The sequence below is a fragment of the Leguminivora glycinivorella genome, chromosome 11, assembly GCF_023078275.1.
Source record: "Leguminivora glycinivorella isolate SPB_JAAS2020 chromosome 11, LegGlyc_1.1, whole genome shotgun sequence".
Classification (NCBI taxonomy): Eukaryota; Metazoa; Arthropoda; class Insecta; order Lepidoptera; family Tortricidae; genus Leguminivora; species Leguminivora glycinivorella.
In genome coordinates this window covers 15,505,917-15,529,450 of record NC_062981.1, presented here as the reverse complement: position 1 = coordinate 15,529,450, position 23,534 = coordinate 15,505,917, and the positions used below count along the sequence as shown (strand labels likewise).

The following is a 23,534-nucleotide window of genomic DNA, read 5'->3' as shown; positions in this document are numbered from 1 at the left end:
CCTTGTCCGCCTGATCCTGAAACGTTGATTATTCTTAGGATACATCGAGATGACAGTTTTGACAAAGGAAGCAGGGACCAAAGCAAGAATCGATTTTGATTTTTATGGCGTGAGGAAATCTTAAGTAGGTATTTAATATTTTGACATTATAGAAAATTAGTTTTCTGCGCCAGTGAAATTCAAAGGCCCTATCAGCACACAGAATATATACGTATATGTATCTTTTGTACCACAGTTTGCTATTATCAAAAAGTAGTTTACGTTTGATTTATAATTCAAAACATTTTATAAACGACTATTATTTTTGAAGAAAGTAACATTATTAACTGGTTCACTGTAATAAAATGAATCACATTGAATGAATACCTATTTATTCACAAATTCAAGAATATGTATTGACAAAATTAAACAGCTAAATACGACTATGTAGTGTCTATAATGTTGCACACAGAGTGGCAAAAATACGGGATTACCCAGAGATTACAGAATCAAATAAGTCCTGAAGTATGTACCTACATAACATTTTAAATCGTTATTTTTTTATATTATTCACATTTTTACTTACCTTCTAAACGACTAAATAGTATTTTCTTTAGTTTATTTAGAAAACAAACAGTACCTATTGAGGATGTTATGACCACGTATCCTGGATAATATTTTGAATTATATTTTCGTCGGCTAACATTGACGAACAAAAATTATCAACATAATTGAATACTGGTGGATCAATTTAGGTGTACGGTAATAGAAAATAAATTGATATTCATTTTACAGCACCAATGCTACGCACTCTTCAGACAGTAAACAAGTCAAAAACAGTAAGCGAGAGATGTTGTAAAATTGAATAAAAAAATAACTTAATGCAGTGGGAAAATTTAATACTGTGTAGAAAATAAAGCTGATGATCTTTTAATTTGCATAGAATTTTACAGTAAGATGGTACCAATCAAAGTAGGGTGTAGGTACCTACTTACTGGTAGGTTTTTATGTAACGTCGGAAAGTAACTAAACTTCAAAATTTCCACTTGGAAAATATTCAAAGTTAGTTTAATACCTATTTTATAGGAACAGAAAATTCATTTCCAAAAAGAAAGCCTAATATTATTCTGTAAGTAAAGTTTTCCATAATTTTACTTCTCTGAAACATTCCACAACTTAAGCTATTTGTAGCAAGGATCAGAACTCGGAAATCGGTTATTACTCCACACGAAAATACCGGTATTTTTTTTTGTTCTTTGGTTTATTTTTTTCTAATGAGACAATCTTGTAAGTTGTAATTAGTTGTTGTTACGTAAATACATAATTCAGCCCTATATATAAGCTCTAAATTATCCAAAATATTGGTGTGTTTCGGGGGTTTTTTAAAATACCGGTTAAGATCCCTGATCTGTAGGGTTATCTCTGTGACAAGTTCTGTGTACTGCGCATCGCGAGTTTTCACATTCGTGATTTAGAAACTGTTCGTCCCTCACCGCAGACGATTATTTTGTTCGTCGCTGTCGCGGCGTGACGGGCCTTAATCGCGTGATCGTTTAGCGGAGATTTTCTTTTATTACTTGATAACGGAACGCGCATATTTCATAAATGAGTTGTGCGTGAAAAATATATAGAAATGCGAGTTCTACATCGACTTGTCTCCGCCACAGATAACTAGGAGGATGCGACTGATGCGAGAGGCCAACTTTACTTGGAGAAAGGAAAAAAACCGGCCAAGAGCGTGTCGGGCCACGCTCAGTGTAGGGTTCCGTAGTTTTCCGTATTTTTCTCAAAAACTACTGAACCTATCAAGTTCAAAACAATTTTCCTAGAAAGTCTTTATAAAGTTCTACTTTTGTGATTTTTTTCATATTTTTTAAACATATGGTTCAAAAGTTAGAGGGGGGGACGCACTTTTTTTTCTTTAGGAGCGATTATTTCCGAAAATATAAATATTATTAAAAAACGATCTTAGCAAATCCTTATTCATTTTTAAATACCTATCCAACAATATATCACACGTTAGGGTTGGAATGAAAAAAAATTCAGCCCCCACTTTACATGTACGGGGGGTACCCTAATAAAACATTTTTTTCCATTTTTTATTTTTGCACTTTGTCGGCGTGATTCATATACATATTGGTACCAAATTTCAGCTTTCTAGTGCTAACGGTTACTGAGATTATCCGCGGACGGACGGACGGACGGACGGACGGACGGACGGACAGACAGACATGGCGAAACTATAAGGGTTCCTAGTTGACTACGGAACCCTAAAAATGGATTCGAACAGCAACCTTCCAAGACACCAGTCCAATAGCTCCGACCTACCAACTAAACAACTAAAATCTCACAGATATGTACGATTTTTTTCCCTGCCTTTCCTCAATATTACAAACTAGCTTTTTTCCGCGGCTTCGCCGGCGTACTAAAAGGAATCTTATGCAAACGTTGAACATTGAACTTTGGACCCTCATTTCATCCCCTTAGGATGTGAATTTTGAAAAATCCTTTCTTAGTGCTCTTCTACACCTTATAAGGAACCTACTTGGCCAAATTTGGCATCTCTAGGACCAGCGGTTTCGGCTGTGCGGTGATATGTCAGTCAGTCAGTCAGTTTCTTCTTTTATATATTATAGATAATAACTAACAACAGTTACACTTTTATTTTTATTTTTTGTCAAGTTTTAAACCAAGCAAGTGATATTTTTGATTCTCTTGGGTGAGTGCAGATGCCGTGGAATTGTATCTACCTGGTAACTCGTTTGTCATATGTTCACGTAGCTAAATTACGAACATGTTGTTATAGTAAGGCGGCGGAATTGAAAAAAGTCGTCTAGTTTTGAAGTTGATGTGACTGGAGAGTATACTGCTGACAAGTGGTATCGTTGTGACCGGTAGACTTTACTGAGTACGAAATAATGACTTGTCACATTCTCAGACTGTGGGGGGGTTAACTATGACGTCACAAAGATCGCGGTCCCGGGTTTCAATTTTTTGCCAATTTGTCTAGAACCTCTTATCCAATTTTGAAAAATGAGGTGTCGATTGAAAGCATATAACATGCTCATTAAGATTTCTTATATGTGAAAAGTATACTTTTGTTAGTTATTTTTTAATTAACAATAATGCAAAAAATACTTTTTTTTTACTCTCTTTTTTGATTTTTGTGACTCAAAAAGGCAATGAAAACGGCCACTTAGCTAAAAAATAGGTGATATAAATCATTTAACTACATTATTAAGCTATCTGTTGCTTTTTAAATTTCTACGATCGGATAATAAATAAGCAAACTACAACCACATACATGTAGGCGGGGAGCACCGCTTGACACGCGTTCCCATACATTCGGCGTCTACCAAATTACACCTCGCGCAAAATTCGTTTCAAGCAGATATACCTCTAATCTTATTCATCGTAACCTATCAATATTGGTATCATTTGAAAGTACAATCAAAGTGCTTTAAGATACAATGTCAATCATTTTCTTAAAATCAATAATCGCCAGTATGTGGTGGTTACAAAGGAAAAAAGTGGGTATGCAATTTGACTGGTTTCCTAGGTTTGATACCCTAGACGAGTTTAAAAGGGGAGGTAAAAGTGACATATGGGTTGTTCTCTAGCCTAAAAGCTACACAAAGGGTCAGGGGAGAAAAAACTAGGGTTTAAGTTTAGTTTTAAGTTATTTTTTCTTTTATTTGTTGATTTTATTGTGTTTTTTTTTTGTAATTTTATCAAGGATACACGTTGGTTTCTTTTGCTAAAAATTCCCTTTTTTATGAGAAATGTTAGGAATTTCATGGCATTTTCTGATAGAGACTAAAATTAACTTTCAAATAAGGCCACATAGTCATACTTTTACTTATATAATATTAAGGGTAGCCCCGGCGAAGTACCTAGTGCAAGCGGGACAGCAGTGTAGCAATCCATAGACCTGACTTCACTGGTTCCTCAGTGCCACACATAGTCTCACGAGGCGGCCTGTGTGCCCTGCTCTCTAATATGTGGGTCAATACTGCTTCAACGCAAACGATTGAGATGTGTGATTTTTTTGACACTGAGTGTATTTGCAGGAGCTGCATGTACTTAACAAGTGTACCTCAACAACTATTTCATGTTTCTATCGCATTATTAATAATAAATATGCTCTTAATGTTATCTTGACTTCTGTTGAATAATTATGTTTTGAGAAAAGTGGCTAAAAGTGAGGATTATAATTACTAAAGCATTATAGGTAACTTCATTTTAGTGATTTAATGTTTATAACGACCGAAGCCCAATCGTTTTGATTTTACGATTCCTTTTTAATACCTATTGGGTCAAAAAACCGCACCTCTAAGTCGTTTGAGTTCAAACGGTATTACTTGGTATTACCCTTAATATTATATAAGTAAAAGTATGACTATGTGGCCTTATTTGAAAGTTAATTTTAGTCTCTATCGGAAAATGCCATATAATTCATAACATTTCTCATAAAAAAGGGAATTTTCAGCAAAAGAAACCAACGTGTATCCTTGATAAAATTACAAAAAAAATAAACACAATAAAATCAACAAATAAAAGAAAAAATAACTTAAAACTAAATTTAAACCCTAGTTTTTTTCTCCCCTGACCCTCTGTATAGCTTTTAGGCCAGAGAACAACCTTTACCTCCCCTTTTAAACTCGTCTAGGGTATCAAACCTAGGAAACCAGTCAAATTGCATACCCACTTTTTTCCTTTGTAACCACCGCAGACTAGCGATTATTGATTTTAAGAAAATGATTGCCATTGTTTCTTAAAGTACTTTAATTGTACTTTCAAATGATACCAATATTTATAGGTTACGATGAATAAGATTAGAGGTATATCTGCTTGAAACGAATTTTGCGCGAGGTGTAATTTGGTAGACGCCGAATGTATGGGAACGCGTGTCAAGCGGTACTCCCCGCCTACAGGTATGTGGTTGTAGTTTGCTTATTTATTATCCGATCGTAGAAATTTAAAAAGCAACATATAGCTTAATAATGTAGTTAAATGATTTATATCACCTATTTTTTATCTAAGTGGCCGTTTTCATTGCCTTTTTGAGTCACAAAAATCAAAAAAGAGAGTAAAAAAAAAGTATTTTTTGCATTATTGTTAATTAAAAAATAACTAACAAAAGTATACTTTTCACATATAAGAAATCTTAATCAGCATGTTATACGCTTTCAATCGACACCTCATTTTTCAAAATTGGATAAGGGGTTCTAGACAAATTGGCAAAAAATTGAAACCCGGGACCGCGATCTTTGTGACGTCATAGTTAACCCCCCCACAGTCTGAGAATGTGACAAGTCATTATTTCGTACTCAGTAAAGTCTACCGGTCACAACGATACCACTTGTCAGCAGTATACTCTCCAGTCACATCAACTTTTTCCGAGACCCTCTCGCCGCTCTACTATTATTCCGATTAGTCAAATTATTCCGTACAGAATGGGCAGTTAGGGCCACGGGACACTGCGGGCATTACAGAGACGGTGCCGATTAGGAGCGGCCGTAATGGCCTAATCTCCCCTAATCCGGGTGATTTGCTCCGCCTGTCTAATAACCGGGTTATAACCGTCTAATAACCGGGTTATTGATTTAATTGAGTTTAGATTGGACTGTAAAGTTCGGCTGATTCAGTGTACGGTTCCTACTAGTGTCTGAATGAAGTTTTTGTATGGACAAAATTGGCAAAAAGCAGCTGAATCTTTTAAATGATTGTGTGTGTTTATTATTTAGCAATTTGCGGGGAACTTCTTCAGTTTAGGTTTCCGAGTAAAATCCAGATTTGGTCGCACAGTACTTTTCCTTAATGTGCTTTCTTGACGAAGATTCCATGGTGGTGTAACTGATATGAGAAACGCAGGAATTTCACTTTTTCCTTGTCAGTTCCGAAGGTGACTAGCGTTCTTTTGATGATCATGAAATCATGTCCAATAACTGTGGGCCTCCACCTTTAAAGCCACCAGAGAGGGTCTTTTTTGATCGGTGGAATTAAGGTCGAAGGAATTAAGGAGCGGTGAAGTCGAAGTCGGGGGAAGATTGAAGATTTTTTCTTGAGGGGTAAGATGAAATATGTTGCATATAACGAAGCACTACCGGCGTCCTTTCTTACCCCGCAAGGAAAATCCTTCAATCTTCCCCTTCCTTACCTTACAGCAGCTTTGCTGACGTTCGCTTTTAAACTATAAAGGAAGAATGGAACTCACCTCTCCCGCTTCTCCCAACGAATCGCAAATCATTAAACTTCGCGACCCTATTCTTCATAACAGCAGTGTTATTCCTCAGTTCAGCGGAGCAGTTCTCATCGTTCCCAGCTCGGATAGTGACCAGCGTCCCGTCGATGACGTCACTCAGGGCTACCACCTTGAAGCCGCCGGGAACGGTGGTTGGAGCGTCTGTGGTGATCTTCGCTTTTAAACTATATGGATTAGAACTCACCTCTCCCGCTTCTCCCGACGAATCGCAAATCATTGAACTTCGCAACCCTATTCTTCATAACCGCCGTGTTATTCCTCAGTTCAGCGGAGCAGTTCTCATCGTTCCCAGCTCGGATGGTGACCAGCGTGCCGTCGATGACGTCACTCAGGGCTACCACCTTGAAGCCGCCGGGAACGGTGGTTGGAGCGCCAGTGGTGATCCTTCGCTTTTAAACTATATGGATTAGAACTCACCTCTCCCGCTTCTCCCGACGAATCGCAAATCATTAAACTTCGCGACCCTATTCTTCATAACAGCAGTGTTATTCTTCAGTTCAGCGGAGCAGTTCTCATCGTTCCCAGCTCGGATGGTGACCAGCGTGCCGTCGATGACGTCACTCAGGGCTACCACCTTGAAGCCGCCGGGCACGGTGGTTGGAGCGCCAGTGGTGATCCTTCGCTTTTAAACTATATGGATTAGAACTCACCTCTCCCGCTTCTCCCGACGAATCGCAAATCATTAAACTTCGCGACCCTATTCTTCATAACAGCAGTGTTATTCCTCAGTTCAGCGGAGCAGTTCTCATCGTTCCCAGCTCGGATGGTGACCAGCGTGCCGTCGATGACGTCACTCAGGGCTACCACCTTGAAGCCTCCGGGGAGGGTCTTGTTGGAGCGCCAGTGCTGGGGCAGCATCGAGCACATGTAGTCGGGACTGCCGGTGCGGACTGAAAATAAGAAAATTTTGTTGAATCTTCAATTTTTCGAAGAAGAAATGTAGGTCTTTGAAATCAGATATTTCTCAGCGTTTAAATGTTAGAACTTGTATTGGACAAAGCAATATAACAACACTAAATAGTATAGTGTAGATATATGTTCGATACCACAAGTTACAAAAAAATCAACAGATTTAAGCTAACAATGAGTATCTGAACCTCTTGTCTGTATTATTAAGAGAACAGCCTACATTTTGAATGAAGAAGAATTAAATGAAGCTACTTTATTCTTGTCACATCCTATAGAAATAGAATTTAAAATGCTGGACTGGGTAATTTATACTCTAATAATAAATATTTGCATCTAACTGGGAAAACGTGCACACATCTCATGTTTTAAAAGGAAATATTAATTATAACGCAGTCACACCGAATAAAAATGACTTATACTGTAGAGGTAAAATCAATAAAACTCCACATAACACAGTCGTGATTGACATAACTTGAGTTCGAGTTCAAGTATGCGGTTTACATAATAAAGTATTATCACACGCTTGGGTTGCTACTAATTAACACCGCTTAGATAAAAAGCGATTGTTTGAGGAAAACACTGTGTTTACACTTACAGTAGTAGCCGCAAGCCGAACCGAGGACCGGGGTCATATCATTATAACTCGACCATATTGGTTGACAGCCAAATTACGAGTATATTCATAGAAAAAAAAATTGTTGAACGCCGCTACACACTGATTAAATAATTATTATGATACAAAAACATTGGACGGTTAAACACGATCGCTATTACTCAGCACTTCAGTATTGGTAGTTCCCGAATGTGTTCGGTTGAAATTTAAATTATATGGAAAGAAGAAAGAAAGAACGCATATCGTCACTATGAAAAAATCTCGTATCTCACGCTGCTCCTCAAAGTTAAAACGCAGTAAGTCTATATGCATTCCATACATACTTACTACAATTTTCTTTTCATTGACAGACGAAGATACAAGTTTTTTTTAGTAGTGACGATATGATTAATGGCACAATACAGCTTACCAAAAGCATATACTTACTCGTAGTTATGAAACCAAAACAAAAACATATCACGGATTCCTACTTGGAATAATGCCGCGTCACTTCGTATATATAATTTTGAGTGAGGACTAATAGACTCAGATTCAGATTTTTACAAGTAACACATGCAAACCACACAGAAAAAAGGTAAGCTTCGACCTAGGTCAGGGTGACCTTGAACTATCGGAAGCTTGGTTTTTAGCAATGTTCGCGGCGGCATCAAGTGACTCAACGGACAACGTAACGTTTTTATTTTGTTTTTTTTTTTAGGGAATTTTAGGTCAATTTTACTCAGAATCACGAGTACTTTCAATCTCACTGGGAGACAAAGTGTCCCAGAATTAAATGGTAACAAAATAAGAAAAAATCGTAAGGGACAATTTTTTTAACTACTAGGATTGAAAAAGCTGTGATTCTGAGTAGAAATACCATATTTTTTTTCAAAAATATCACATTTCATAAAAGTGGCGAAAAAAAATGCTCCTAAGTGTTTGTAAAGTTAACTAATTAAATAAAATGTAGTGAGAATCGTATTTAGGATTATTTGTATTTATTTAAAGTTTACTGTGCAAAAAACAAACTTAATGCCATGATGCATTCTCTACCAGTCAACCTTGAGGCAATAGAAAAGATGTAGGTGGTATATTGGAAACAAAAGAACAAAAATAGAAAATCTAGAAATCTAAAAATAAATTAATAATCCCATTCTTATTTGCTGTTGCCGATACAGTAACTACGCAAGGGAGAATGATAAACGTCAGTTTGGCTGACATAGTGGTAGTATTAGGTGTGTATTAAACTTGTATGGATTTTGTGGTCCGAAATAAATGTTGTGAAAAAAATCCGAAATAAGTGACTGATCCGTATCGTATCTAGATAGAATATTTGACGTATATTAAATTGCGAATCGGGCAGATAGTAAAGTCAAGCGTACGCGCATGTAGCGCCATACACGGCCGAAAATATCAAAATATTTCGGCATTTCCGGACCCCAGTCGACCTTTGCCGTATTGCAGAGATAAAGTTGACGATTTGTAACTAAACTCGTTCCTTTATAGAGTTGGTAGATGTCATTTTTCTGAGAATGTACTGAAGTAGGAATCTGTCCTTTTGGTTAAACATTTTTACTGAAAAAAGACTAGGGAATTCAACTAAAGTGATCTACGGTTTAGTATATACCTACGTATTTAATTATAAACTACTGATAATAACATTAATGTACCTAACATTGACTACAATAATTGCGTTATGCTGTGGCACTGACAGGATTAAAATGAACTCATGGACTATCGGAAAACTGTAGGTACGGGAAGGCTATTAAGCGGTATAATTAAATGTATTAGGAATTGATTATTATCCTCCTTAATTTAATTTCGATAACGCGCGGATGTATTTAAATGAAATTAAAACGCACACACAGGTCCACAGACTCTAGAAACTGTAAAAACAAATATCTAGACGAATAGAGAACCTCCTACTTTTTTAAAATCGGTTAAAAAAGGTAGAAGTGAAAAAACTATGAATTACATATTTTCTATATACCCAAAAAAACTAAAATTATCAGGGTACTTCCCGTTGATATTTCATTGTGAGTAATTAGAAACTATAAATTGAGACAAATAAACAAATAATAAAAACAAAGTTAAAAGTGTATATGCTACAATATTTTCTTGTCAAATTTTACAAGTTTCATAATTTAATAAAAATAAAAAGTATGGGTTGTACACTTCGCAGAAGAAACTGTATTCAACTAACTAAATAAGTTATGCTGAGTACACTTAAAATTAAGTCATTTTAAAACATGGACGAAATACATGTAAATGTTATAAGTACATATATAGTCATTACAGGAAAAATATACAGTGGATACATTTTTCCTCTTTTCATATACGTACATATGACGCCAGTTTTCTGGAAATAATTTATTTATTTGCGTTAATGATGGTGAATTTAATAAGTCCATAATTTGATTAATCGAACCAATGTATATACCTACTCTGATTCTGTAGACGATATTCTTTGCAATACTAATAATGAATGAAGCTTAAAATTTGACAAGACTTACTATTGTACCAAATGAAAGCTTGCTCAATATGTCCTTAAAACTACAGGTGTATAAAATTGCTTAAAATTATATTCGAAGAAGAAACATCTCGTCATCTTATTCTAAGAAGCGCTGTAGCCTGTGTAGAGTGCGTATAGGTACAGTCGAGTTCATAAATATGAGTACCTACATTTCTTCATCTTATTGCAAGGAGTTAAGATGAAGAAATGTGCACACACACACAGAAAGACAGATGGACAGACAGACAAACAGACAGAGACGAACAGTTTGACAGAGCCTGTTGCGGTTATTTCGTTTGGGTTATATAGTTGACAAAGCGTGTAGCTGATTTGTTTTATATCCAAGATATTCGAAGAAGCGCTGCATCACGATCAATTTTTTTCTTTATTGTATGGGTTTTGGGTTTAGTTTTAATTTAGGTTTTTTTTTATTGTATTTAATTTGAAATGAATAAATAACTTGACGATAAAAAAAAAGTAGGATATTGAATTTCACTTATATTTAAATTTGCCCTGAGATCGATAAATTTCAATGTCGCAACTCTTAAGATATTGAGTCTTGGATGATTTTGAGCTGATTTTAATATGGGACAATTACATCAGTCTATTTAGGTAAAAGTAGCAACAAAAATATTCCAATATTTCTTACGTTGTTACGTATTTAGCTCGTCAATAATATTAAACAAATATACTTGTAAATATAGGTATGTTTGTTTGCCTGGATCACACACAAACAAAAGTCACTATTTACCTTATTCTTTGGTGTTCATTAAACAATAGTTGTAAAATAGGTTTATTACACATTTTTTGCAAATTGACGCTCTTGCATAGCTCAAGTGACCTACTCTCGAGTCTACTAATCAAAACAAAAAAAAAGCTTTATCTAATGTCGCCATTTCTGGACTTACGCGAAAAATATTATTATGACCTGCGGGCCGATTTTTGACTCTCACGCGTTCGAATTCAGAAAATTGTCACTGAAAATAATAAGCAAGTCACCGTTTTCAACCGGTATTTTAGTGACAAAATCCCGTACGCGAGATTCAAAAATCACCTCCCAAATAATGTAAGACTAAATTTTTCTGACAAACACAATTTATAAACATATTTGAAATACATAAATGCTAGCTGTAACCTAATTATACATTTAAAAAACATGAAAATAAAATATGAAAAACAAATATACACACCACACACACACAATGAAAAAGTACCCACAATGCTTGCCGTGTTATTGCGTTGAACCGCGATAAGTAGGTAACCTTTGCATCAGGAAGGACTCAGAAAGAGATATTTCAATTTCAAAATACCCACAACTCGGTATCAATTTTTAACCAGCAAACTAGTTAGTGGAAAAACTAACTGTGCAAAGGGAAGTCATAAAAAGCATTAATAGTGTAACCGCGGTTTCTATATTTACGGAAGTTGTCTATACAAATTATAGGCCGCAAACCGCTGCGGTCGGATAAGGGCCAGGATGCGCTGGCGACTGTTCAATCACTACACCAGTTCATTCATCAAGGGTTTAATTAATTATTATAGAGGGTAATTATTATACCTAGATATTTTTCTGGTCGAACAAAGTGACACTAGTGACTTCGTCCGATATTTAGTTCATCGATAACTTACATTATAATATGTCATTAAGTATTATAATTATGTCATGAATTAACCACCCCCTTTCTTTCCGTGGGTGTCGTAGAAAACGACTATGGGATATGGGTTAAATTGTGGCGTAAGCGAGAGGCTGGCAACCTGTCACTGCAATGTCACAGTTTCGTTTTCTTTCAACCCCTTATTTGCCAAGAGTGGCACTGAAGCTTTAGTAGTTTCATGTGTTCTGCCTACCCCTTTATGGGATACAGGCATGATTGTATGTATGTATGTGTGTCATGAATTATTGCCGTGGCACTGAATCTTGAGTAGTTTCATGTGCTCTTTAGTTTCCCGTTTAGTCGCGTAATTGTCGCTAGATGTCACTTAACTATGCCTATACAAATAACCCGCATTTACTAATGTATGGAGTTACAACTTTACTAATGTATGCGACCGTCGCCGTCGCGTCTCATACTTCCATATCGATAAGGTTTGATTTCTATGCTTCCCGTCGCGCGACCATCGCGCGACCGTCGCCCATTCCTCTATGGTACGTACTAAGAATGGGACAGGATGGGGCTGCTAAAAGGACATATCTGGGAAGACCAATTTTATTGGTGGCAGCCCACATACCGCTAGGGAAAACAGTGTGAAGCTTCAGGAAGCTTCGCAGGATCGGGATAAGTGGCGTGCTCTTGTTGTGGAGGTCAATATTCTCTTTGGATCACGGAACCTTATTTTGATTTATATATATTTTTTAGAGCTACGCAGAGGATTTCGGAGGATGACAAAATCACTAGTTTTAGTTACCTTAGCTCCTTGGAACCATTAAGTTATATTCTTATGTATAATTTATTGTTATAGAGCCGCAAACCGCCCTGCGGTTGGATAAGGGATGCGCCGGCGACAATTCAATCACTACACGAGTTCATTAGTTCATTCATAAAGGGGTTTGAAGACGTTTAATTATAATTAACTTGGCATAAGAAGACGTGAACTAAGTACATTTTATTGACTGAGTAAGAACTAAGATATACGTTTGCTTTCATCTATTTTGCCTATGTCGTATTAAACATGTGAAATCGGGTAACTACGTAAAATTGTCGAAGGTCGCTCGACATGTTTCGCTCCGTAACGAGGAGCATTTTCATTGAGCACGCACCATGCCGATGGTATCCCGACGCAAACTACCCGATTTACGTGAGTTACCCGATTTTACATTGTCAGTGTCTCACGGTAGTTTTATTATTATAATTTGCCTGTGTCGGTCTGTGATTCTCTACAGGTTCTCGTGAAATTTTGAGAGCAGGCCGCATAGGCATTCCTTAACACTAGAAACGAAACGCAATGGTCAGTGTTGCACTAATGGGGTAAAGTGTTAAAGAGACAATGTGTTTAGTTATCTAATAGCAAACGATGGGGACATCGGATAGACAATGATGACTAAATCCTACCCCTTTCTTGCTAATTCGGCGCTTGTAAAATCACCTTCTCTTATCTGAAATGCATTTATATAAATATATAAAAGAAGAAACTGATTGACTGACGGACTGACTGACATATCAACGTACAGCCGAAACCGCTGGTCCTAGAGGTCACAAATTTTCTTTAAAACCACGTATCCGATTAACTTGTTCTTTGGATATTTTATAGATATATTAGGGATACATCAATTAAAAATAAATGAACTTCCTGACTTTTTGTTAAGTACATTTTTTAAAATTTATGTTTTAAATTATTTTTTTTTACCACATACGAGTTAGCGACACCTACTATATTTTCATATAATAATCGCGATTTTATACTCTATTACATATATTTTTATCAAAAATATTAGTTTGGATCAACAATGTCAAAATAAGTTATTTATATATTATTACCCTTTAGTACTTAGTACGTTGCTCCTGGAAAGAGATGTATGAAAATTTTGGCATAATTAATGGAAGATTTTTTTTTATTGGGATATGTACATTATAGTCCGAAGTTATTTTTCATCAACCCTCCCCACCCCTCCCCCCTCTGCGTCACCCATCTACCCCCCCTTAAAGAGCCGAAAATGCGATTTTTCTCGATTTCTGACAAAACCGATTAAGATACAGAAAAAGCGTGTAGCAACGAAGTAATCCTTAATAAATTTACTACAAATCTCTCATAAACACTTTAGTGCTAGCACTTATAGTTTTCGCGCAATCCGTCACGAAAGTTGCTCCTTTCTTCAATTTTCTTTAATGAATGAAAAGTTTTCTCCTTAAATGCTTACGAAATCGTCGGTTTGATAGTACTAAAATATTATAAACTCAAGAATTAATTTCAGGGGAAAAAATCACTACCATGGGCGGGACTTGAACTCACGGCCTCTAGATTGATAGATATGATAGATGAATAACGCTAGGGGTACCATTGATTCATATAGTAGAAAGCTGAAAGATTCGCTAACTAGAGATGAGCTTTTGGTGGCTCAGTTGGTAGAGCCCTCGAGTTTCTATCCAGAAGCCGTGAGTTCAAGTCCCATCCATGGTAGTGATTTATCCCCTTAATTTAATTATAGCAAATTATAGTCATGAGTTTACAATATTTTAGTCGTATCAAACAAATTTCGACGATTTCGTAAGCATTTTGGGAGAACACTTTAATATTCTTTAAAGAAAATTGCAGCAAGGACCAAATTTCGTGACGGATCACGCGAAAACTATAAGAGCTAGCACTAAAGTGTTAATGAGAGATTTGTAGTAAATTTATTAAGGATTATTTCGTTGCTACACGCTTTTTCTGTATCTTCAACGGTTTTGTCAATAATTTAGAAAAACCGCATTTTGGGCTCTTTAAGGGAGGGTAAAGGGGTGACGCAGAGGGTGGAGGGGTAGGGAGGGTTGATGAAAAATAACTTCGGCCTATAATGTACATATCCCAATTAAAAAAAAATCTTCCATTAATTATGCCAAAATTTTCATACATCACTTTCCAGGAGCAACGTACTAAGTACTAAAGGGTAATAAATACATAAATAACTTATTTTGACATTGTTGATCCAAACTAATATTTTTGATAAAAATATATGTAATAGAGTATAAAATCGCGATTATTATATGAAAATATAGTAGGTGTCATGTGGTAAAAAAAAATTATTTAAAACATAAATTTAAAAAAAAATGTGCTTAACAAAAAGTCAGGAAGTTCATTTTTTTTTAATTGATGTATCCTTAATATATCTATAAAATATCCAAAGAACAAGTCAATCGGATACGCGGTTTTAAAGAAAAAAATAAAAAACAAAATTTCTTTTTTTTAATTTTTTTCATAAACGGAAATAGTTTGAGGCATAATATTCAGTAGTAGTACATGTAGTAACAATACGATAATCCTGCATATCAATATTTCATATTTAGCCAGGGGCGATTTTACCATGGCAGTCCGGCCAGGCCCTTTGGCACGTAGGTTCCTTATAAGGCCTTGAGGAGCACTAAGAATGGATTTTTCAAAATTCACCTCCTAAGGGGGTGAAATTAAGAACACGGGCGAAGCTGCGGGAAAAAGCTAATAATATAGCAAAATGCGACTATTTTTATTTATAGAGGGACGCTTTGGATGCAAATCAGCGGTGATACATCTGTGCAGTGACGATGAACTTCATTAATAAACGGGGTTTTACGTGATACGTGATAATCATGACGTCAATAATTTAACATAGGTACCTAATATCATCTCATTGAATGACGGTCCCATCTATTTCTGTATTATGGCTAATTTAATTAATCCATACTAAATATTATAAATGGGAAAGTGTGTGTGTCTGTTTGTTTGACCGTCTTTCACGACAAAACGGAGCGACGAATTGACGTGATTTTTTAAGTGGAGATAGTTGAAGGGATGGAGAGTGGCATAGGCTACTTTGTCTCTTTCTAACGCGAAGCCGCGGGCAAAAGCTAGTGCTTAATAAACCTATTTGAATGATATCTATACATTTTAGATGTCCTAAGTGATATCAGTTCTAGTGATATCAGTGTAAGTTAGAATTAGCTTGTTCCTCTATCCAGTCATTAGAATCAGTTGATTAGTTTCCGTGACGTGTGTGATGTCGGAACAAATTATCGTTAATGCACCCGCGTAACGAGTTTTTCGCCTCGCTAATGGGCTGGCTACTGATTTTATTCCTTAATTTTATTCGTCTTGTTCTATTTTGATGGAAGTACCTAAAGGCTAAGTTGAATTTGAGAGTCTAACAAATAAGATAAAAATAACACCTCTTTTCTTATATTTCAAGCAAACAGTTCTGAGATTCTTGACCTGAGCTATTGGGAATTGGGTAACAAATAGTTTTTTTTAATAATATTTCATTTGTGTCATGACTGCCATGGTAATAATTTGGTATTTATATATATTTTCTGTCATTTACATTTTGATCATAATAAATACCATTAACCTAAACAGAAAGAATGTACCAATTGCTCACGGCTAATGTCTAAAATTAGAGATGGGCCGAATATGGACTTTGCCGAATACGAATATTCGGCCGAACATTCGGTTCAGCTCTTACCGAACCGAACATTCGGCCGAATATTCGGTTACGCCATATTATTAAGGGGATTCATGAAAACTATTAAATGATTGATAATCGTTACTACAACTATGTTTTTATGATTTAGTGGATAACTAAAACTTAGTTAAAACAACTCTGAATTCTTCTCAACTCTTGAACTACGATTTTTTAATTTTTAAAAACAATTGTATTTATATTTTGACGCATAGGTTTCTCTTGTTTTAGCAATTCCTTAAAAAGCTACTAAAAAGGAGCTTATTATCCACTGGAATACGTAAGACCTTCATTAGTTATTTACTTTGTTTATTCGGTAAATATTCGGCAATGCAACCGAATAATTCTGCCAACAATTAAAAACTTGCCGAATATGCCGAATACCGAATATTTACCGAATATTCGGCCCATCTCTATCTAAAATGAAAAGAAATGATAAAAAAATGAAGTCATAAATGAACTGCGTCCACATAAAACGAATTGAGTACTCGTATGCCTCAAACTCACTGATAGAGAGGTGTGAAATCAATGACATTACATAGGGCCTCTTTTTGCAGTGGGTAAATGACCGCTAGACATCTGGTGGTTTTTCCTTATTTATAAGATTCGTGTACACTTGACAAAAAATATACGTAATGTATTACCGAATATTGTTTAGCGTGATTTAACCCAATTGTTAGTATAGGTAAGTGTCCCCCGGATTTTCTATATACATCATATTTATAAATAAATAAATAAATATTATAGTATTCTGCCTGAAACACAGGAACTATCCTAGCTCAGGCATCTGTATAAAACATCTCTTATATGTATAACAATTCTTAGCCTTTAATGTACAATTATGTTTTTATTAATAAATTATTTGTATTTGTATTTGTATTATTCTTACACAGATTGACTAAGTCCCACGGTAAGCTCAAGAAGGCTTGTTGAAGGTGCCCACTCAGACAACGATATATATAATATACAAATACTTTTATACATAGAAAACATCCATGACTCAGGAACAAATATCTGCGTTCACCACACAAATAAAATGCCCTTACCGGGATTCGAACCCGGGACCGCGGCGTAGCAGGCAGGGTCACTACCCGCTAGGTCGTCAAAACTTTATAAACATTATAGGACAATCTTACACAGATTGACTAAGTCTCACAGTCAACTCAAGAAGGCTTGTGTCGTGGGTACTCAGACAACGATATACAGGGTGTAACAAAAATGGTGGTGATCCGTTTAAGGGCGTATTCAGTATCGTATTCTCATCAGGAAAAAGTAGGATAAAAAATTGTTTCGCAAAAAATTTTTTTATCTTTGTATGGAGATTCGACCGATTCGCGCGGCCCGGCTCATACAAAAGTGAAAATTTTTTAGCGAAAAAAAAATTTTCTTCTACTTTTTCCTGATAAGAATACGATACAGAGTACGCCCTTAAACGGATCACCACCATTTTTGTTACACTCTGTATGTAGGTATATAATTTACAAATACTTATATGCATAGAAACATGATTTAAAGTTAATATTTGATAAATATTTTTATGTAGGTACAGATGGTGCTTTTTTCCCGCCCTAGTGCTAGTGCGCCCTAGTGCATTATCATTTCTTGTCGGGTCGAACTTAAGAGGGCCATCTGCGTGCGTAGCCGAATTCACAAACGCTCACGAAACGAAACGCTCGTAGATATCTATCTCTATCGCTCTTGCGTATTGGCGCGACAAAGCCAGACTACCTTTCGCGGCGTTTCGTTTTCGTTTCGCGTCGTAGAAATGCCATTCGGTTACGGGGCCTGTACTGACAAACATCGTTTGATACACGCGCGGAAAGGAAATTCTTCTTTTCCGCACTTGCATCGTAGTGTACTATTATTTTAAGACCAGGCAAGTTCCATATCAGGCTCTTTAGGATGTTTCAGATACCTACCTAAAGGCCAATAACCTAGAAATAGAAGAGCGAGGCTTACAACTCAGGGAACGATAAAACTAGAGGTGACGACTGGTCTGGCTCAGTTGGTAGTGACCCTGCCTGCTAAGCCACGGTCCTGGGTTCGAATCCTGGTAAGGGCATTTATTTGTGTGATGAGGACAGATATTTGTTCCTGAGTCATGGATGTTTTCTATATATATTTAAGTAAGTTTATCGTCGCTTAGCACCCATAATACAAGCTTTGCTTAGTTTGGGGCTAAGTTGATCTGTGTAAGGTGTCCCCAATATTTATTTATTTTATTTATTATTATTTTATATCCACGTTTTACGAATCGCCTAGTATTTTCACGATCTGCCGGACCTTACAATCGGCCAACACTCGTCGCCTTTCGGAACTCATGTAGAAATATCGACGCTTATGTCGAACAAGCGGTCATTAGGGCTCATTCAGCGATCTCATTACCGTGAGTGCCCTAACCCGCGGTGATTGTCGCTAATTGTAATAGGTTTTGTCTCTTCGACTGTGGAACGGTTTTTGGACTTGGGACTAATTATACTAGTGTGATAGAAAACAGGTTGGTAATTAGGCGAAAATAAAGTTCAGGTGTAATAGAATATCGAGTTATTAGTGCAAATTATATAAGTGAACTTTAAGGTACAATACGTTTTTTGCAAAAATTTCATTTTTGGCACAAGCTTTTATCGCCGACTGTACCTTTCTTTCAAGTCATCTACTGCTCTCCGAGACGTTTCTAAAAACCCCTTACTCGATGGGGATACGACGTTTCATAACAGAGTTCCTATGACCATCTTTCTGCTCCATCATCAGATCAGCTCCATGATACCACAATATTGCATTGTCACGTGATTTACATATGTGTGCAAAATTTCAGCTCAATCGGAAACCGGGAAGTGGGTCAAATTTAGCTTCTACGTTTTGACGCACACTAACATTACTAACAAGGCAAGTTGAATAAAACAAATTGTAAAAAAATTTGGACTTTGGACAATTATATTAGGATTGGGGTACAAAATAGGTTTACAAAAATAGGCTTCAGAGAGTTTAGAGTAATAAAAACAAGGGGATTTAGTTACCAGAGACACCGATAAGATATTTTTGACACTGAGGGATCAGCATCATAATTGCAGTACCTACAATTGGAACCCTAAGCCACTGTAGAACTATGTCATAGTGACGTTATAAATTAGATTGTTAGAAATGTCTTGCTGCTTATCATTTTGACATGATTGTACTGTACTACTACTACTACTGTACTGTACTGTACTATACTTACTTCAACTGATCGAATAAGCAGCCGGTCAATAACGTCGTTTGATCGTTTCGTTAACATATTATTATTTTTGGAACCTTTACAACTTGCGTCAATGTTTTCAAACTGTACAAGAACTGTTTAATAATTAAAAAAAATAAGAAGATACAGTTTCGTGTTTTTACTACAGTAAAATATATACATATTTAAGACACGGCATCCACGAAAGATATCATATCAGATACCGTCTGCGTTGATGTCTTTTCTTTGAAGTAGCTAATATCTTCATCGTATCTGTATATCATTAATTCCTCAAACTCTTTATACATATTATAGATTGTTACATAAAATATCTACTTATAATATTATAGCATAATAACACTTTGTAGAATTTAACGACCGAAGTTCGGGAGGAAATATTTTTCATAAATTAATTTTGTGTACCTAAGTAATAATTTATTGTTATAAAATCGGGGTTGGGTTTTGTCAGTTTTATTATTATATTTAGGTATATTTTATGTGCAGTAATATCCTCAAACTTTAAATATGTATTTGTAACAAAATTACTAATTTTGAAGTCTATATGACGTAATGTACATATTGTAATTTAATACTTATAACAGTAACAACGGATACAATAAATGTAAAATAAAATTATTGTAGACGGCTAATTACCTACCAAGAAAGAGAAATAATTTTTGTGAGTCCATGAACAATAAGTTAGATAAACTGTTCAATATTCTAAATCATTCCCCTCGGTTGCTAATTATAACCTAGCGTTTTCCCGGCCTAGCGCCACATAAATTTGCCCGGTCTTCGGCATCCTGAGGTGAAAGATTAGTTAATTGCAGACTAGTTTTAAATAATAATAACCTAACCCAAACCACAAAATTAAAATTTTGAAAAAACTCCCGACCGCGACATAGTGGACCGATTTTCATATGGCTAAGAACACTCCCGACTAACTCAGCTTTTAGACAAAAAAAAGAACTAAATCTAAATCGGTTCATCCGTTCGGGAGCTACGATGCCACAGACAGACACACACACAGACAGACAGACAGACAGACACGTCAAACTTATAGCACCCCGTCGTTTTTGCGTCGGGGGTTAACAAAATATAGTACATATTACCTAACAATGTCCTTTCTCTAAAAATATTATGGATAGGTATTTATTTATTGCGTAGGTATCCTGATAACACATCATATACTTAAATTTATGAAAATATAATAAACTATAGTAGAAATGTATTGAAATGCTACCACTTCTATGATTTACTTTAGTTACTTACTTCTGGCAAATAATGATAATTAAGTGCTTGCTTTATCTGTCTTATTAATTATGTATACTCGTATAGTTCAGTCTAAAAATATTCTTACATAATTAAGTGTATAACTAGAACTCAACAGAAATGGCAAAAATGTAAACTCTATTTAACTCCGTCACTCTGTAATTAAAAGATAGTCATGGACACAAAAATTCACGAATAAACCATAATATGTATTATTAATGATTATTTAGTACAAGTAATTTCAACATATTACGCTAATAAGTCCACTAATGTTTATGTCCGCCATCTTTGTTTACATGCCCCGCCATTTTTTTTCAACTTTACCTAGATGGTTCTCACCGAGGTCAGGGTGCTCCGCCAGCGTCTCGTCGACGACGGACTGAAGCCACCACGGCTCCGGGTCCATGTCCCGGCGGCGTCGGCCCCGCGACTCGTACGGCAGGTGCATCACTGCATCACTAGACAACACTGATTTGTGTTACTCTGGCGCGGGTAACTAGTCTGTGTCTAATTGTTACTCTGATTTGTTTAATTAGTCTTTGTATTTGATCACTTCGCGGCGTGTTACTCTGACTTTTTTTTGTTAGTCTGTGGATTTTGACTGTTTGGGATCTGTGTATGGCGATACTTTCTCTAATTGTTTTTTTTATGGTAATGTTTGGCGCACTTCCAATTGGATTCTTTTGTTGTAACGTCTTTTGTTTTTCCCGATATAATGAGTATTGTTTTTATTGCTAATTATTCTTTGGATTTAATTAAAATGTCTATTACTTCAGTCTTTAAATAGCAAGAAGTCCGTTACAACTAATTAGTCTTTATACACAACAAACACATAAACTCACAATTAAAAACAATTTTTCCTCAGTTCGTTCACATTCTACGTCGCCCTTGGCTTCAGTTTGACTTTCGTCATCTTAGCTGAGTCACGAGGCGTCTAATAATTTTATACAAATTCGACGACATTCGGATTATAAGTTCTTAGAAGCGCGAGTATCTCGAACGTGCGCGGGCGAGATGCGATCAGCTGTTGCGTCCGAGTTTCCCGGTGCGTCAACTTCGGGTATGTCCGTGAGCGGTCGGGTAAGCTCGTGAGCGCGCGTGGTGCCTCGCCGCCCGACCGTGTTCGACTGAGCCCGTCTGTCACTCTGCGGTCAAACTGCGGTCCGGCCACGCTTCATTTGTTGGGAAAATGCAACTCTATCCTATTCACACTCGTCTCTTTATGCCATGAGAGAGCGGGATGTAGAAAAGTTGTGCCATTAATATTTTTGTTTAGCTCTATTGTTGCGGGGGAAATATTATAAGCTTTTTCATTTCGTAGATATGTCTCGCTCTTCTGCTCTAGGCGTTGCGGTTTGAGTGAAAAGAGACATCAAGAAAGACAGCGTTCGTAATTATTCTCAGATTTTCAAACAGTTTAGTTTGTTAACAAGTGACATGATATTATGTATAATATTTATAATTAATATTTTAAGCTGAATAATATGAATAATTCTAATAACGTTTCACGCTCAACTACAATTAATAATGCTTGTGGTCAGTTTATTATATCAGGGACTTAATTATGTTGTCGACTGAATTTGAAATTGTACGTTTTAATTATCAGTTTACTCTGTACAGTTAATTATTACATATACTACCTACATAGGTACTAAACTAATCCAATTTCCAATGTAAAATGAATTCTACACCGCGCAATAAATATATGTTTCAAGTGCGCGCCAAAATACCGTGAAAAACAAATGAATAGCGCTCGAGTTTTTTTTTTTTTTAACTTAGCGCCATGGATGCTACTCCTTTAAGCCATGGCGAACAATTCTTTTCGCAAAGTTTCGTAAGACGGCGGTGGGCGTGGCGAGCGGTGGGCGTGGCGCGGGCCCGCCCCCGTCGCGAAGACGCGCGGACGGAAAAATGCACCTGTTGCGTCACGCCGCGGACGTCCCGGGTGAGGAACGGAGTATTGGAGTACCTGAGAGTAAAACTAGGTAAGTGCCTTTTGGGGGTTCTAAGGCGGTTTTAAATTTAGATGTTTTTTGAATGACAGATTGGGCCAGTCAATAATAATAATAGGAAGAGTTTGCCACGTATAAAAACATTAAGCCCGTGTGGTGACGGGTTTAGAATTTCACCACCCCCTTTCTTCCCGTGGGTGTCGTAATATGGGTTAAATTGTGGCGTAGGCGAGAGGCTGGCAACCTGTCACTGCAATGTCACAGTTTCGTTTTCATTCAACCCTTTATTTGCCAAGAGTGGCACTGAAACTTGAGTAGTTTCATTAGCTCTGCCTACCCCTTTATGGGATACAGGAGTGATTGTATGTATGTATGTACATATTTATGTAAAAACATTAAACAAAATAAGGACCAGTTCACATTCAGAAAATGATTATTAATGGTACGAGTTTTCTACTTCTCTAGTCCTTTTCAAAGTTACGTAACGTGTATATTTTAGGCTCCTGCTGTTTACAGAAAAAAAAGATAGAATATGATTGCATCACATTAATACCATACTTGTCATATGATAGTAAATATAGTATACTCTAATTGACGAATCGAATGAATGAAAACACGCGGTAAGTATAGCAGTAGTACGCCTCGGTGACCTCAGACCCCAGTCGGCGACCACAATGTTGTTATTTTTCCCAATATCGGGGGCTTACCTTTA

At 36.4% G+C, this 23,534-nt stretch overlaps 1 protein-coding gene across 3 annotated transcripts in view; it reads right to left on the bottom strand.

Annotated features, from left to right (window-relative positions):
• LOC125231265 (protein lozenge-like) overlaps positions 1–21,983 on the bottom strand; it is a 102,347-nt gene extending 80,364 nt beyond the window's left edge. The window contains exons 1-2 of one of the 3 annotated variants that reach the window (XM_048136659.1): positions 21,195–21,983; positions 6,895–7,134 (exon numbers count right to left, since the gene is read on the bottom strand). In XM_048136659.1, coding sequence (XP_047992616.1) covers positions 6,895–7,134; positions 21,195–21,318 — 364 coding nt within the window. In that variant the 5' untranslated portion in view covers positions 21,319–21,983. The remainder of the gene's footprint in view (positions 1–6,894; positions 7,135–21,194) is intronic. The other 2 variants (XM_048136660.1, XM_048136661.1) reach the window with 2 other exon arrangements.
• Positions 21,984–23,534: the final 1,551 nt, after the last annotated feature.